Source organism: Salmo trutta, chromosome 34, assembly GCF_901001165.1.
Source record: "Salmo trutta chromosome 34, fSalTru1.1, whole genome shotgun sequence".
Taxonomy (NCBI): Eukaryota; Metazoa; Chordata; class Actinopteri; order Salmoniformes; family Salmonidae; genus Salmo; species Salmo trutta.
Window position 1 is genome coordinate 18,631,407 of NC_042990.1, and position 18,819 is coordinate 18,650,225.

At 42.8% G+C, this 18,819-nt stretch overlaps 1 protein-coding gene across 1 annotated transcript; it reads left to right on the forward strand.

Moving 5' to 3' along the window:
* The first annotated feature begins 2,721 nt into the window (after window positions 1-2,721).
* LOC115173734 (transmembrane protein 222-like) lies at window positions 2,722-17,845 on the forward strand. Its single transcript, XM_029732087.1, has 6 exons — window positions 2,722-2,877; window positions 7,595-7,679; window positions 11,543-11,574; window positions 12,725-12,821; window positions 13,941-14,071; window positions 16,145-17,845. Exons 1-6 carry the CDS (start codon window positions 2,762-2,764, stop codon window positions 16,230-16,232), a joined length of 549 nt encoding a protein of 182 aa, XP_029587947.1. The 5' UTR covers window positions 2,722-2,761; the 3' UTR covers window positions 16,233-17,845.
* The last annotated feature ends 974 nt before the right edge of the window (window positions 17,846-18,819 follow it).

Consider the following 18,819-nt stretch of genomic DNA (forward strand, 5'->3'; position numbering starts at 1 on the left):
GACTCCCCAAACATATGGAAGAAGGTACTCTGGTCAGATGAGACTAAAAATGAGCTTTTTGGCCATCAAGGAAAACCCTATGTCTGGGGCAAACCCAACACCTCTCATCACCCTGAGAACACCATCCCCACAGTGAAGCATGGTGGTGGCAACATCATGCTGTTGGGAGGTTTTTCATCAGCAGGGACTGGAAAACTGGTCAGAATTGAAGGAATGATGGATGGCGCTAAATACAGGGAAATTCTTGAAGGATACCTGTTTCAGTATTCCAGAGATTTGAGACTGGGACAGGGGTTCACCATCCAACAGGACAATGACCCTAAGCATACTGTTAAAACAACACTCGAGTGGTTTAAGGAAAAACATTTAAATGTCTTGGAATGGCCTAGTCAAAGCCCAGACCTCAATCCAATTGAGAATCTGTGGTATGACTTAAGAACAAATTCTTATTTACAATGATGGCCTACCCCGGCCAAACCCGTACGACACTGGGCCAATTGGGATTCCCAATCATGGCTGGTTGTGATACAGCCTGGAATCAAACCAGGGTCTGTAGTGACACCTCTAGCACTGAGATGCAGTGCCTTGTACCGCTGCGCCACTCGGGAGCCCCAAGGTACAAGGTTGTTTTGTGTCCCAAAAAACAAAAATATGTCCTGAGCTTCCTTAGAAACTCAGCAAAAAAAGAAACGTCCCTTTTTCAGGACCCTGTCTTTCAAAGATAATTCACAGATCTTCATTGCAAAGGGTTTTAACTTGTTCAATGACCCTTAAACAATTAATGAACATGCACCTGTGGAACGGTTGTTAAGACACTAACAGTTTACAGATGGCAGGCAATTAATGTCACAGTTATGAAAACTTAGGACACTAAAGAGGCCTTTCTACTGACTCTGAAAAACACCAAAAGAAAGATGCCCAGGGTCCCTGCTCATCTGCGTGAACATGCCTTAGGCATGCTGAAGGGAGGCATGAGGACTTTAGATGTGGCCAGCGCAATAAATTGCAATGTCCATACTGTGAGACGCCGCTACAGGGAGACAGGACTGACAGCTGATTGTCCTCGCAGTGGCAGACCACGTGTAACAACACCTGCACAGGATCGGTACATCCGAAATTCATACCTGCGGGACAGATAGAGGATGGCAACAACAACTGCCCGAGTTACACCAGGAAAGCACAATCCCTCCATCAGTGTTCAGACTGTCTGCAATAGGCTGAGAGAGGCTGGACTAAGAGCTTGTAGGCCTGTTGCAAGGCAGGTCCTCACCAGACATCACCGGCAACAACGTCGCCTATGGGTACAAACCCACCGTCGCTGGACCAGACAGGACTGTCAAAAAGTGCTCTTCTCTGACGAGTCGCAGTTTTGTCTCACCAGGGGTGATGGTCGGATTCATGTTTATCGTCAAAGGAACGAGCGTTACACCGAGGCCTGTACTCTGGAGCGGGATCGATTTGGAGGTGGAGGGTCCGTCATGGTCTGGGGCAGTGTGTCACAGCATCATCGGACTGAGCTTGTTGTCATAGCAGGCAATCTCAACGTTGTGTGTTACAGGGAAGACATCCTCTTCCCTCATGTGGTACCCTTACTGCAGGCTCATCCTGACATGACCCTCCAGCATGACAATGCCACCAGCCATACTGCTTGTTCTGTGCATTATTTTCTGCAAGACAGGAATGTCAGTGTTCTGCCATAGCCAGCGAAGAGCCCTGATCTCAATCCCATTGAGCACGTCTGGAGGTGCTCAATGGAGGGTGAGGGCTAGGGCCATTCCCCCCAGAAATGTCTGCGAACTTGCAGGTGTCTTGGTGGAATAGTGGGGTAACATCTCACAGCAACAACTGGCACATCTGGTGCAGTCCATGAGGAGGAGATGTACTGCAGTACTTAATGCAGCTGGTGGCCACACCAGATACTGATTGTTACCTTTGATTTTGACCCCACCTTTGTTCAGGGACACATTATTCAATTTCTGTTAGTCACATGTCTGTGAAACTTGTTCAGTTTCTGTCTCAGTTGTTGAATCTTATGTTCATACAAATATTTACACATGTTAAGTTTGCTGAATATAAACACAGTTGACAGTGAGAGGACATTTCTTTTTTTTGCTGAGTTTATCTCCTAGATATAGGACAGACACTTCAAAACCTTATTCCCTATGATGTATTTTTTGCCATTTATGAACATGTTCAGGGGAAGAACAACAGACCTGTAACTTGTCAGCTCAGGGATTCAATACAGCAACCTTTCAGTTACTGGCCCAACACTCTAACCACAAGGCTACCTGCTGCCCCTAATATAATGTATACATGTAAGGTCATTCTAAGCAGGATCAGATGGTGACAGGGGTCTCAGCAGGTTCAGGTAGTCAGGGAAGACCAGCCAATTGTACACCCCCCCACGGGACTCCCAATCATGGCCAGATTTGGTAGAGCCTGGATTCGAACCAGGGACTGTAATGACACCTCTTGCACTGAGATGCAGCGCGTTAGACCGCTTCTCCACTCAGGAACCCTGCAAATGCTCAAATATATTATGATGATAATAGAGAAATTGCACAAAAATCCATTTAAAAAAAAATCTTAACAGGCCTATTGGTCACTGGCTGTTTCCCTTTTTTCCACCAGCCCACCCAACAAAAAGATGGTCCATCTGGCATTTGTCATAATTGCTAGATGGCCAATCTCATTGTTATGTCTGTGGAGAAGCTGGTTGCCAGGAAGTTGGGCGAATGAAATTCATTTTTCACAGTTGGTGATGGCGGATGTCGAAATCGACACCATGAAGAATTACCACATAGCTTTTGAAAGGATAAACCCCGATACGAGTCGTTACCCCTACTGTATCGTGTGGACACCTATCCCCGTACTATCGTGAGTTCCAGGAGTAAACTTGTATGTCTGCTTTGTCGTGTTTAGTGCGTGATTCATAATCAGTGTGGGAGAGTTATTGGTGACAGCTCCGTAGCTAACGTTTGCTAGCTGGCTAGCCAGTTGCTATCAGTTCGCTTATCAGCTGTGTTTAAGCCCTCGCGGTTGGTTATTAATACCGATATGTGCCGAGGACAAAGCTTGTCAAATTTAAAACGTTGGCTTTTCTTTTCCGACATACACAGTCAGGGACACTTGACAGCATAGCCCAGGGGCTAATTAGCCTTTGCTGGCTTCGTGAAGGCACACAGGCAAGCTAGGTTACCATAACTTTAGCGAAATGGCTGCAATGTATCCTAATGATTAATCCAACCAGCTGGCTTTGTATTAAAGTGGCTTGATGCAATCTATCAGTTTCAGCGAGGCAACTCGCTACATAGTAACAAAGCCACGAGCTGTCACAGCAGTTTAAAGTGACATCATCCTCACAGACAGGTTGTTGGCATTTCGCATATTAGAAGTTTTTATCAGGCTACCAAAACACATTTCTATGGTTTGGTTGTTTCAAAACAGAAATGTATTTTATTATCTATATTTAAATCTGATTGTGGTGTAGTGTTGTAGGGAGTGTCTTTTGGATCAAGGAGGAGACAGATACTGCGTCCTTAGTGGCACACTATTCCCTTTATAGTGCACTACTTTTGTCTCTGGTTAAAATGAGTGCACGAATGACAATAGGGTGCCATTTGAGACAGTTCTCACCACCCGCTTTTTCCCCAACAACCAACTCTTCCCTACATAAAATCTCTCTGCCTAGTATTTAGGTGGGCACGACTGCACTGCACTCTCTGTTGGATCAGACATTATCTAGGATGCCGCCTTTGTGTCCTGCCCCTCTTTCCTGCACCATTTCACTATTGCAAAAGAGCATCTCTTGAATGCATAATATAATGGTATCATTGGTATAAACCAATTATATGAAGATATATCAGCGAGACGCTCTAGTGGGCTGCCAGATGTATGAGCAAAGAATGTTGTTTTGCCCAAATGGCACACTTTTCCCTATGTAGTGCATTATTTTGGGCCCTGGTCAAAATAAGTGCAATCGCTGTAACTCAATGCAGTTACGCCGCGATCAGACCGACGTCGTCATTGCATCAATGTTGTGTAATGAATTCTGCTGTCAAACTTTTGTAATCCCACATTTTTGGTGGATAACATTCACCTTTTGCTACTATTTCCGTCAAGTCAAGCATACAATTTAATGCATACGTTAGATAAATCCAACGTATGCACCACACACTGCAACTGCAATGCTGCAAGGCAAACGCTGCGTTTCATTGCAGATTAATGTACTTCTGGTGTACCAAAATGCAATGACACTGTCGGTGTGATCGATGTGTAAGAGAACAATACACTGTCTGTCTGTTCATTTGATCAGTTGGGCTACACTGCCTTCAGAAAGTATTCACACCCCTTGACTTTTTCCACATTTTGTTGTGTTACAGCCTGCGTTTAAAATGGATTAAATGAAGATGTTTTGGTCATTGGCCTACACAAAATAACCCAGAATGTCAAAGTGGAATTATGTTTTAGAGATGAACTACAAATTAAAAGATGAAATGTCTTGAGTCAATAAGTATTCAACCCCTTTGTTGTGTCAAGCCTAAATATGTTCAGGGGTAAACATTTGCTTAACAAGTCACAATAAGTTGCACGGACTCACTCTTCGAGTAGTAATAGTGTTTAACATGATTTATGAATGACTACCTCATCTCTGTACCCCACACATACAATTATCTGTATGGTCGCTGAGTTGAGCAGTGAATTTTAAACACAGATACAAGCACAAAAACCAGGAAGGTTTTCCAATGCCTCGCTAAGTTGGGCAATCTATTAGTAGATGGGTAAACATAAAAAAAGCAGACAGTGAATATCCCTTTGAGCATGGGGAAGTTATTAATTACACTTTGGATGGTGTATAAATACACCCAGTCATGACAAAGCTCCAGCTGTCCTACCTAACTAAGTTGCCGGAGCGGAAGGAAACCGATCAGGGATTTCACCATGACACCAATGGTGACTTTAAAGCAGTTACAGAGTTTAATGGCTGTGATATGAGAACTGAGGATGGATCAACAACATTTGTAGTTACTCCACAACACTAAGCTAATTGGCAGAGTGAAACGAATGAAGCCTGAACAAAAATGTTACAAAACTTGCATCCTATTTACAAGGCACTAAATTAATACTGCAAAAGACCTAGCCCCGCCCCCTGTCACTGAAGAAGCGCATTTGTTGTTCCTCAACCACGAGACACTTGCATTCAGTCTGCATGGTCAATGCAGCACATGCAACAATGTTGATGACAACGATGCTGTTTTCACTTAGCTTCTTAATATAAATCCACTAGCGTTCTATAATGACACTATTAGTTTATGTTTCTTACATCTGCAAACAGCTATGTAGCTATGCAAAATGTTGTATTTTCTTTGCAAGTTGAGCCTAAATCGAGTTAGCCGCTAATGGCTAGCTAGGTAATAAATGTACTGAGCAGAGCAAACGTAACTAGCTATACAGCCTGATAATCAGCATTCTAAATCAAAGAGGAATATGTAAAGCATGAATATGTTAGCTATGTGATGTAGCTAAGAGAACATGAAATGTAGCCAAAGATTATAGGGTCCCCTAGGAAAGACTTATCAACACTTTGGTTCCTACCCTGGCATTTTCATTCGTTGTCATGTCAAACAACACTGTATTTAAAGTGCCTACTATTATATTCTAACTATAGAATTAGAATAATCATATTTCCATGATTCCAACAGTTCATAGGGTGTGTCTATGTTTTAATAAAATCAACTATATGTAGGCTACTGAGCTTGTCTGACGCTTTAAGGAATGTGATAAAAAATAATTGACACACAAATCACTAAAGAGGGAGCCAGAGATCAATATAGCCTAACCAGAAGAAAGAAAATCCTGTTCCTGATCAATTTTTTTCAATTTAACTAAGCAAGTCAGTTAAGAACAAATTTGTATTTACAATGACAGCCTACTGGGGAACTGCCTTGTTGAGGGGCAGAACGTCAGATTTTTACCTTGTGGTTTCGATCCAGCAACCTTTCGGTTACTGCCCCAACGCTCTACCCAATAGGCTACCTGCCGCCCCTAATATAACGTGTAAATGTACACCAAGATAATTCTGAGCATGATCATATGGTGACAGGGGTCTCAGCAGGTTCAGGCAGCCAGGGAAGACCAGTCTGTGATGGAGCTGATGTGAACTTATGCAGATACACTTTATTCTCTCTGTGCAACAAAAACTGGACAACCCAGATGCTTTAAAGATGTAAACTATTTTAAGGCAGTCAGACAAAAAACTTAAAGTTGATTTCTAAACTGTATCAAGGGTTGATAGAGGCTTTTCCCGATGACTCAAAACATGTAAAACAAAAATGTGAGGAAGACCTGGGAGATGCTATTGATGATAATGAATGGATACAGATATGTTTAAATGTCCAGTCATGTTCATATCATCTCAGACATAAATTACTGCAGTTTAAGACCATCCATAGAATGTACTATATGCCAGTGAAACTGAATATCATGCACTCAGAAATGTTGTTCCTTTGCTGGAGGTGTAAAACACAAAAGGGAACATAGTTGCAGATGCTATGGTCTTGGGAAGGCTGGCTGAATTCTGGCAAAGTGTATGTTCTCTTATCTCAGCATGTCTACAGATTCTCCCTTCTCCTTATTTTTGTTTGCTTGGAAATGTTGATACTGGAGACTGTTATCAGAAGAAACTGTGTAACCAAGAATTTATAGTGGCTAAGAAATGCATTGCCATTAATTGGAAGGTGGGTTTTCCTCCAACAATGTCACAATGGATGGCAGAAATGTCAAGTTATGTATCCCTAGATTTGATTTATTACAAGATTAACGGTATACTGGGCAACTTTCATAATTGTCTGGATGCCTTATATGGAATACTGTATGACAAAAGGATTCTCTATTAAAAACATGCCCATGTCAAGGGAGATATTTATTTAGACAATCAATACTTGCTGGGCTACTCAGTCCTGGCCCTGGAGGTCTGCCTTACTGTGGGTTGTCACCCTGGCCTTGGTCTAACACACCTGAAACCAATAATTCATGTTTCACTTAGATCCTAAAGCTGAGTGGGGTGTGTTGGGCCTTGGACCCCTAGGGGCAGGACGGCACGACCCAGCTATATTGTGTGCAAGTAAAAAGAGCTGTACAGAAATATTAGGCCTATGAGATTAATTAAATGGAGGATGTGCTGTTTCTGTGTGTTAATGTGTATGTGTTTTTCTTTGCATGTTTTTGTTTACTTTTGTTTCCAAGCCTTTACCTTGAAAAAAAAAATAGTGGGAAGGAAATTGTGTTGGGAGAGTTAAGTTATTGAGTAGACTGGTGGGGGTTGGGTGTGCATGCGGCTCAGGTTGGCTAGGCGGTCTGGCTAAAATATGATATAAAGTATGTCTCAATAAAGACAGTCAAGTCTGTACTTCATTTTTTAAAGAGTTGTTAATTTGTTAGGCTAGCGGTTAAAGGTGCAAAACAATATTGTTGTTCTAAATAGAGATGGCTAGAAAGGCCGTCATATTGGATTGTGTAGAAATGCAGGAAATTAGCTTTAGAACCCCCAGGTTATGTCCCCACCACTTCTAAAACCAAAGTTGCACCCTTGCAGATGGCTGCTACCATTCATTGGACACATGGGAATCTGCACCTCTTCTGGTATCATCCGGGACTTTGCTGGGCCCTACTTTGTCTCTGTGAGTACTTGTCTTCTTCCTCTCCTTTCTTCTGTTTTTTTACTATCTTCTTTTCTGTTCTTTCTCTCAAGCGGCAGAAGAAAATTGACCCATATCATTTGGCTGAAATCCTGATAAGCCTAGACACACTACACACACGTGCATAGATTTAGGGCCCATTTCCCGGACCCAGATTAAGCCTACTCCTGTAGATTCATCTTGGTTGGGGGGAAACCGGCCTTCTCTGTTCCAGGATATTGAGCTTTGTCTGTAATACTTGTTATAAGTATTGTTATAAGAGTTGCCAAGACAGCACAAACAGATTTGGGAACAGGCAAATATAAATTGGAAGAGCTGTCTTTAAACCACATTGAAATACCTATTGGCTGCCTGTAGAGGTAGTGAACTATAGATCTATATAACTAGATCTGCAAGCAGAACCTTATATTGAAGTCATATGTCAAGTGCTGCTCCTTGCAGTGATTGATATATATATATCATACTTATTACTGCGGGTGCTGCCTTGGGACTCGACTGGGGACTAGGTTTCAAGAGAAGAAGAGTCTAATAGCTGTGTGTGTGTGTGTGTGTGTGTGTGTGCTCACTATTACATTGGCCTTCCTGGAAGAACTTGTCAGGGAAATGCATGTCCCCTCAGGGATCAATAAAGAGTTCAATATGGTCTGTTAACTCCCTGAAGCTCCCCAACAAGTACACTGCTACAAGCACCCTGTATTGGCCCCAAAAATAAACTCCATTCTTTGGGATTGCTAAATTGAATAAGAAAGACTATACACCCTACAGTAGGATTTCCCTGGTCTGTAAGAACTAGAGACGAAACCCCTCTGTCACAATGAGCTTTTCTAAATGATAGCATAATGTTTGTTCTAGCTCAGGGAAGGGCACTGGCGGCCACTGTGACCTTTTGTAGGCTCGCGGATCAATTTCCCAAAACAAAACTCAGTCGGGGTCTCAATTTACTGTTGAGAGTTAGAATAGTTTCAGATTCAAGATTTTATGTCACATGCACAAGTACAATGACATTTTAGCATGTACAATTGAAGTGGGAAGTTTACATACACTTAGGTTGGAGTCATTAAAACTTGTTTTTCAACCACTCCACAAAGTTCTTGTTAACAAACTATAGATTTGGCAAGTCGGTTAGGACATATACTTTGTGGAAGGCTACCCAAAACGTTTGACCCAAGTTAAACAATTTAAGGGCAATGCTACCAAATACTAATTGAGTGTATGTAAACTTCTGACCCACTGGGAATGTGATGAAAGAAATAAAAGCTGAAATTAATCATTCTCTCTACGTTTATTCTGACTTTTCACATTCTTAAAATAAAGTGGTGATTCTAACTGACCTAAGACAGGGAATTTTTACTAGGATTAAATGTCAGGAATTGTGAAAAACTGAGTTTATATGTATTTGCCTAAGGTGTATGTAAACTTCTGACTTCACCTGTATATCTTGGTGGGGCAAAGTCCCCACCCCAAAAATTGGGTTGCATGCCAGCAAAGCCTCTACACAGCACTAAACAATACATTAATTGCACGACAACGGTGACAAACTGTGCCCACTGTGCCCACAAACTGTTAGGGCTTACGTAAAGCTGTCTGGATAAGAGTTTTCTTTTCAGCACCATGGAGTGAATCCTTACCACTGCTACACCTGGCAATCAGCGGAGCCTTGTCTGGCAGTGAAAAGGTTAATTCAGCCTCATTTACTGCCTTTCAAAAAAAACAGCTGATATGGCTGACTTGCTTAAAATAATGTGGTTTCTACTGACAATTGGGATGTACAAACTATGGCATAAGGGAACGACGAGCGGATAAGAGTCAATCCGTAATTTCCATTAAGACATTAATGAGCGAGCTTGGAAGGGACGTAGTCAATATTACTATTTGTTCAGAACTTTTGAAATGTACAGCGACAGAATTCAGAACATGGGCCATTCTTAGTGTTCTCCCTGTACAAGTCAGAACCATAGGATAAATGAAGGGGGCATATAAGCAGACAATGAAAGCTCTTACAATATTCAATGATGACATTTCTCTAAAACAGGCTATAGGCTACATCTGCACCACTGAGTCAGAACAGTAGGCGAAATATATGAGGGGGAAAGGCACCAAATTATTAGGTTCAGGCACATAGGCTACTAACAGCTTACAACACAACATACAATTACTTTCTTAGCTACAGTATACAAATCTCCCTGGCATATTATGTCATTTATGCAGCAGCATACAACACATTTTTGGACTCACCTTGTTGTGCTGTGCTCACTTGAAAAGGAAGGTGGTCCTTTTGCGGGACAATTTTGTCATCAAACTTTGTCATTTTTTCAGAGTTCCCAGTTGTCTTGAACTCACTGAGGTCTGAGATTTCCCAGTTCTGAGTTTCCAGTTGTTTTGAATGCGGCAGAAGTCATTCTGGATTGACAGCATTCCCAATGTATTCAATCTTTTTCTGGCCCATGGTGTTGTATGTGAATGTTTATCCTTTTAAGCTTGGAAAAGAAACCCTTAAAACCCAGACTTGGACCACACACCCACTCCACTAAATAGCAGGCTAGTGATTGCGTCACAACGCTTGCAGTTAGATACGGATTCCTTTCAAAGCACTCATTGTTGAATTTGCGATTTCCAATGTTTATGGCCGATAATACAGTGAGGGAAAAACGTATTTGATCCCCTGCTGATTTTGTACGTTTGCCCACTGACAAAGAAATGATCAGTCTATAATTTGAATGGTAGGTTAATTTGAACAGTGAGAGACAGAATAACAACAAAAATCCAGAAAAACGCGTCAAAAATTGTATAAATTGATTTGCATTTTAATGAGGGAAAAAAGTATTTGACCCCTCTGCAAAACATGACTTAGTACTTGGTGGCAAAACCCTTGTTGGCAATCACAGAGGTCAGACGTTTCTTATAGTTGGCCACCAGGTTTACACACATCTCAGGAGGGATTTTATCCCACTCCTCTTTGCAGATCTTCTCCAAGTCATTAAGGTTTCGAAGGCTGACGTTTGGCAACTCGAACCTTCAGCTCCCTCCACAGATTTTCTATGGGATTAAGGTCTGGAGACTGGCTAGGCCACTCCAGGACCTTAATGTGTGTTGGAGTATCAGTGTGCGTAGTGTGTAGGGCCCTGTGAGTATGCATAGAGACAGTGCAAGAATAAGATACAAAGGTCAACTCTGATAGTCCGTGTTAGCTTTTTAGTTAGCTATTTAGTAGTCTTATGGCATGGGGATGGAAACTGTTCAGGAGCCTGTTAGTAGTGCTTGCCGTACGGAAACAGAGAGAACAGTCTACGGCTTGGGTGGTTAGAATAGTAGAATACACAAGGTGCAATTTCAAATTTGGTTGTGAATCAACAGTTTTTCTCTTGCTATGTCAGTCACTGACAGTCATTCAATTAGCCATGTCAGCTAACAATGTTTAGATTGGTAAGTTAGTCTAGCCAGCTATCTAAACTTGCAGTAATCATGGTCGAATTACAACAGGGGGGCTCCATTGATTTTGTTAGTAACTTTCACTCCGATATCATTACAAATTGCAAACATTTCTCTCCACCCTATAGCAAAATGTGTAGAATTGCATGAAATGAACTGTAAAACAAAACTGAAGCATGCTGACACCTTAACACACACACCAGTGCCAGGCTAACACCTGCTGGGTACTCTTTATCTGCTTCCTGTAGCACAACACCTTATATGCTTTGTTGTTGATATCTGCTGAATTTATGAAAATTCAGAGACCTCAAAAAGTGAGCTTCAGGGTGATTGTAACATTGTCATTCATTAGGTTTGATATTATGAACGCATTACCAATTATATTGCATGTTATTTGTCTTTGTGATTTATTGCAGGAAGACAACATGGCCTTTGGGAGACCAACAAAGTAAGTCAATGAAATGTTCTGGGGTGTGTTTAGTCTTATCCTGATGACTGAAATATTTATTGTGTTCTTCATGGTCAAATCAGTAGAGGGATATTCAAATCTCTGCATCTTTTCTTAACAAACAGTGGGGTCCCAAATTATTGACACCCTTGATAAAGATGAGCAATAATGACTGTATAAAATAAAGAATTCTGTGAAATTCGACTATTTTATGCTAGTACAATTGCTCAGAGAAAGACATTTTGTTTAACAAGTAAAACACAGTTTTTCTCAAAAAGGTAGGTGTCAAAATGATTGACACCCCTAAAGATTCTTATAAAAAAGTAGTCAAAAGTCCCATATTCCTAGAATGCAATGAATACATCAAGCCTGTGACTCTACAAACTTGTTGGCTGCATTTGCAGCTCATTTCGGTTGTGTTTCTGATTATTTCTAGCCCAGTAGAAATTACTGGTAAATAATGTATTGTGTGATTTTTGGAGTCACTTTTATTGTAAATGAGAATATAAGTTCTCTAAACACTTCTACATTAATTTGGATGCTACCATGATTACAGATAATCCTGAATGAATCATAAGTAATGAGGAGTGAGCAAGTTACAGAGGGTCAAAGATCATACGCCCCAATTTATTTTAATTTTAATTGAAACTTTATTTAACTAGGCAAGTCAGTTAAGAACAAATTCTTATATTCAATGATGGCCTAGGAACAGTGGGTTAACTGCCTTGTTCAGGGGCAGAATGACAGATTTTTACCTTGTCAGCTCAGGGATTCTTTAGGGGTGTCAATCATTTTGACCCCTACCTTTTTGTGTGTTGGGGAAAAAATTATTACTTGTCGAACAAAATGGCTTTCTCTGAGCAATTGTATTAGTATAAAGTAATATAAATTCAAAAATGTTTGCGCATACAATGTAAATTAGTATTTTAATTATTTTATACAGTCATTATTGCTCATCTTTATCAAGGGTGTGAATAATATCGTACCCCACTGTATCTTCAATAAAAGTACTTGTGCAGAGCAGTTAGCTTGGTCCCAGATCTATTTGTGCTGTATACCCAACTCAAGACAGCACAAACAGATCTGGGACCAACCAGGCTACAGAGTAGTAGTAGCTTTAGTTTTTGATAGATTCTCTGTGTATTTGAAGATACTGGATGCTGGACGTAGCCAAGGTGTATGCTGGTGGCTCCAACGCCTGGGACACAGCAGTGCAAGACGCCTCAGAGGAGTACAAAAACAGAATGGTAAGGAATTGTAGGCGGAAGGTTCCAACCGGAAGGTCATTGGTTTCAATCCAAATTCCGAATCTGTTGGGATTCTAGGTACACTACATGACCAAATGTATGAATGTATGTGGACACCTGCTCGTCGAACATCTCATTCCAAAATCATGGGCATTAATATGGAGTTGGTCCCCTTTTGCTGCTATAACAGTCTCTACTCTTCTGGGAACTCTTTCTACTAGATGTTGGAACATTGCTGTGGGGACTGATGTTGGGCGATTAGGCCTGGCTCGCAGTCGGTCGCTCCAATTCATCCCAAAGGTGTTCGATGGAGTTGAGGTCAGTGCTCTGCAGGCCAGTCAAGTTCTTCCGCTTTCTCCTTGCATGCGCCAAGACCCAAATTCGTCCGTCGGACTTCCAGATGGTGAAGCGTGATTCATCACTCCAGAGAACACGTTTCCACTGCTCTAAACTTTGTGGCGGAGAGCTTTACACCACTCCAGCCGACGCTTGGCATTGCGCATGGTGATCTTAGATTGTGCAGCTGCTCGGCCATGGAAACCCATTTCATTAAGTTCCGACGAACCGTTCTTGTGCTGATGTTGCTTCCAGAGAAAGTTTTGAACTCGGTAGTGAGTGTTGCAACTTAGGACAGAAGATTTTTTACGCGCTATTCGCTTTAGCACTCGGCGGTCCTGTTCTGTGAGCTTGTGTGGCCTACCACTTTGCGGCTGAGCCGTTGTTTTGTTCTAGACATTTCTGCTTCACAATAACAGCACTTACAGTTGACCGGGACAGCTCTAGCACGGCAGAAATTTGACAAACTGACTTATTGGAAAGGTGGCATCCTATGACGGTGCCATATTGAAAGTCAATGAGCTCTTCAGTAAGACCATTCTACTGCCAATGTTTGTCAATGGAGATTGCATGGCTGTGTGCTCTATTTTATACACCTGTCAGCAACGGGTGTAGCTGAAATAGCCACATTAACTAATTAGAAGAAGTGTCCACATACATTTGTATATATAGTGTACCATATACCATTGCCTTTGTGCCTTTGAGCAAGGTTCTTAACCCCTAAGCTGTTCCAAGGGTGCCGCACCATACAAATGTTGATTGTACCTCTCCCCCCCTCCACAGCACAACCTCTGCTGTGACAACTGTCACTCCCATGTGGCCATGGCTCTGAACCTGATGCGCTATGAGAACAAGACCTCGTGGAACATGATCAACCTCTGTCTGCTCTCCCTAGTCCACGGAAAACACGTCAGGTACTGAGATACTGACTCTGTCTTTCTGTCTGCTCTCCCTCAGTGTTGACAAGCACGCCAGGTACTCTCTGTTTTTCTGTCTGCTCTCCCTCAGCTACGACAAGCACGCCAGGTACTCTCTGTCTTTCTGTCTGCTCTCCCTCAGCTACGACAAGCACGTCAGGTACTCTCTGTCTATCTGTCTGCTCTCCCTCAGCTACGACAAGCACGCCAGGTACTCTCTGTCTTTCTGTCTGCTCTCCCTCAGCTACGACAAGCACGCCAGGTACTCTCTGTCTTTCTGTCTGCTCTCCCTCAGTGATGACAAGCACGTCAGGTACTCTCTATCTGTCTGCTCTCCCTCAGCTACGACAAGCACGCCAGGTACTCTCTGTCTATCTGTCTGCTCTCCCTCAGCTACGACAAGCACGTCAGGTACTCTCTGTCTTTCTGTCTGCTCTCCCTCAGTGATGACAAGCACGTCAGGTACTCTCTGTCTATCTGTCTGCTCTCCCTCAGCTACGACAAGCACGCCAGGTTCTATCTGTCTGCTCTCCCTCAGTGATGACAAGCACGCCAGGTACTCTCTGTCTATCTGTCTGCTCTCCCTCAGCTACAACAAGCACGCCAGGTACTCTCTGTCTGCTCTCCCTCAGCTACGACAAGCACGCCAGGTACTCTCTGTCTATCTGTCTGCTCTCCCTCAGCTACGACAAGCACGTCAGGTACTCTCTGTCTTTCTGTCTGCTCTCCCTCAGTGATGACAAGCACGCCAGGTACTCTCTGTCTATCTGTCTGCTCTCCCTCAGCTACGACAAGCACGTCAGGTACTCTCTGTCTTTCTGTCTGCTCTCCCTCAGTGATGACAAGCACGTCAGGTACTCTCTGTCTATCTGTCTGCTCTCCCTCAGCTACGACAAGCACGTCAGGTACTCTCTGTCTATCTGTCTGCTCTCCCTCAGTGATGACAAGCACGTCAGGTACTCTCTGTCTATCTGTCTGCTCTCCCTCAGTGATGACAAGCACGTCAGGTACTCTCTATCTTTCTGTCTGCTCTCCCTCAGTGATGACAAGCACGTCAGGTACTCTCTGTCTATCTGTCTGCTCTCCCTCAGCTACGACAAGCACGCCAGGTACTCTCTATCTGTCTGCTCTCCCTCAGTGATGACAAGCACGACAGGTACTGAGATACAGCTGCAGAAAAGATTAAAAGAAACTCCTCCAGACTGCATTTGAATTGATGTTGTTAAGATTCACAGCACTGTGACTTAACTTTTTTAGGACCAAAACTGTGAGGTAGGGCTGGATATTGGGTATGTGTACGCTCTGTACTCTCTGGGTCCCAGGGGCTGATAGATATGTCACTGAATTTCCTCTGAATACAGAGAATCCTAGAACACTCTGAGGGACAGACAGACAGACAGACAGAGGGCCTCCTGATGATTCTATGGAGATATTAGGATTGAGTCTGATGATACAGTGGTATGTTTTGGTTGATGGAATGTGACAGCTCATCCCCATGCCCCTTCCTGTGAGAGTGGTAGCAGGCAGGAGTCTTCCCACTAGCATACTACCTAGAGTGAACCCATGCATGCAGGCAATCTGATTGGTACTCATCCTAGTACGGACATTGGAGCGTAGCTATGTGAGTGGTTGGTTGGTTGGACAGACGCGTCACATGACCCTGGCCTGGCTGGATCTTAAGAGGTTGTCATGGCAACCACTTGAGCCTCTGTAATTAATTACGTGCGTGCAATCTCAGGCGTGTGCTGTCAAGACTATGGGGGAAATTAGGTGAAGAATTAGATTTTCACTCAGTCACTCCTCAGACCTCATATGATCGCTTACGTCTTCTGTTATTGTTGTTGTTCCAGATAGCCAATGCCTCTCCCTCTCTCTTTTTCTCCCCATCTGTATCTCCCCCTCTTTCTCTGTCTCTCTCACTCTCCCTCACTCTCTGCTCACCATCTGTATCTCCCCCTCTTTCTCTGTCTCTCTCACTCTCCCTCACTCTCTGCTCACCATCTGTATCTCCCCCTCTCTTTCTCTGTCTCTCACTCTCCCTCTCCCTCCATCTCTGTCTCCCCTTTCCAGCTGTGCAGGGTTCCTGAAGACCTGGCTTCCCTTCCTCATGTTGCTGAGTATCATCCTAACTGTGGCTCTGACCATTAACCTGCAGTGACCAGCCAACCAGGTGGGAGGACACAGCTTTCAGGGTGGCCAGGGGGCAAGGAGCAGAGGGGGGAGTGGGATGGACTCCCTGCAGGGGGGGGGGGGGTTGAGGACAAACAGGGAGGGAGGGAATGGGAACCCCCTGCAGGTTGGAAGTGACGGTAGATGTGGGAGGTGTCACACCTCAACTCTGATTGTGAGGATGGAGAGGAAAAAAGACATGGAACTGTGACACCCCAGCAACATACAAACCAATGAGAGGACAATGAAGAGAAGGCCAAAAACATCCTCCACTCAACTAAGCACAAAGCCTGTTTTGTTTCTAGGACCAGGCAACCTGGCTTTCACTGGTGGCGTGGCCCTACTGAAGCTGGAATACATTTGGATGGCAATTTTAGTTGTTTGTTTATTTTGGGGTTGAGAGTAATTGTTCTTGATGGACGGTAGCTTACTTTTAAATATTTTAATGCCCCCCACAAACATCCCAACTCCATAAATGTTTATGCAATTTTCAAATGTTTTGATTTTTAATGAAGGCCTAGTATATGGGTATAGACCATCATAACCATCCATTACCTAGGAATGTGGAGGGGGAGGATGTTGCCGGTTCTGTAGATTACAGTAGCGATGGTAGTGGTGAAGGGGGTAGGGGTTGTTCTTTCTTTCAGGGGTAGTAGTCTTGTCTCCCAGAGGGACAGCAGCATCCTTGCCTTTGTCTCTCTCTGCCATGCTGAAACCAACACCCACCATCCATTTTAATGACATAGGACTATGATGATGATCCACTGACTCAGTGCTTCCCATACTCTGAGATAAATAAAATACTCCATCTTGATATTTCACTTTAATGCCTTTCAAGGAATGTGTTATTGCATTGGCATTTTACGCTTGGTTTGATACAGTTCCTATTACTGCAACTTTTAATAACCTGTGATTCACCAAGAATGGTTTGTTGTTTCAACGAATTCTATCTATTTACTACTATGGACTGTATTCAGGATAACAACTCTCACAACTCTGCTATAAGCAAGTGATGCCTCATCTTGTGTGATATCTATGAGCGTAGTTGAACTGCTTCTGTCTGCATCTTATTTAAATATTTGTATTTTTCTTAACTATTGACATTTGTATGTTTAGAGACCATTTTAATGGTGGCTCTTTTCAAAACGGGATTATAGATTATAGATTTCAGATAATCTCATTAAGTGTGTTGGATTATTTGGATACTTCCTACAGTGGCCATGGTAACCTCTGTGGAACCCTGGACTCATAACTCTGGACTTCACCTGCAGATGGGAATGGAATGCATGATGTTCTGGAATTTTGCAGAGTTCATTTGTGTTCTGTGTTGTAGGATGTGAGTGTGCTAAATGGAGAGCTTCCCAGTCCCTACAGGAGAGGGATCAACACTTTCTGATCCTGAACACTCCAACGTCAAAATGTGCCCAAGAAGAAATAAGTACCACTGAATCCTAGCTCTGACTGGGCTCTTGAAAAAATCAAATTAATTCATATAGTTGGCGCCTGAAAAACAATGGTCTTCTATCCCGGGTCTTCCCGGATAATGTGTATGTACATGAATGGCTCAATTTATATCAAATATATTTTTTAGACTATACCATCTATATTGATTTTGTATGTAGTAGCCTACTTTCAAACACTGGCTAATCCTAGATGATGGTTGGCACACAAAATCCATTGCCATGGCTTCCTTCTGCGGTGGCAGGTTCAAATCCCCTCATTGTTTGGAGTGAAACCACAAAGCGCTGAGCCTTGAGCTTTCTCTCTTTAGCCATGGAGCTGCCAGAAGCAGCAGGTAGCCTGCTTGCTCCTCCAGGTTGAACACACCAATACCCTTGTCACACTACCGAACTGGACTGAACCGATGTACTGAGCTGGCTTGGTTACGCATCCAGCACAGCTTGGTTTGGGTTGGCACGATAGTGTGAAAAGCATTCAAGTCTTTGGCTTAATATCCTGGGGTCTCCTCTCCTCCTGTGCCAGAGTGCCACTCCTGCTGTCTCAGATGAGATTAGAAGGACATTGTGAAATGTCAATGCATCTCCATGCAGCCCTTTTCACATTCCTGCTTTCTCTCCTGTCGGACTTCATTCTTTGAAATTCCAGCAAATGTGATCGATGTTGATCTACTACTGCAATAACCCCAAATTGTATGTAAAAAAAGAAATTGTATATATTTGTGTAGGTTTTTAAAGATCCTTCTTTGTTTTCCATGACATTCACAGTCAAGGCACTTTTACACTACTTCTGTAGCTGTTTGGCAATTTTATGCGAAGACACCAATTCTTTCTAGGGTATTTACGCTCCTTTGGTGTGCTCATGCCTAGAGGTACTATGGCTTCTTTGTCATATTTTTCCTTTCATGTTCATGTGCAAATATTAGACCGAGTGATATTGTCTTAAGTAACATTGTATAATCTCAAATATCCTGTTTTAATTTCCTGTTTTAATTTATATTGTAAATTAACTATCCTCCTTAGTTCCCTTAATTTTCTACATGCAATACCATACTATATTATATCAAAACTCATCACTGTTCTGCAATGAAGCAAGTTTGTGCCTGAATGCATGAGTGA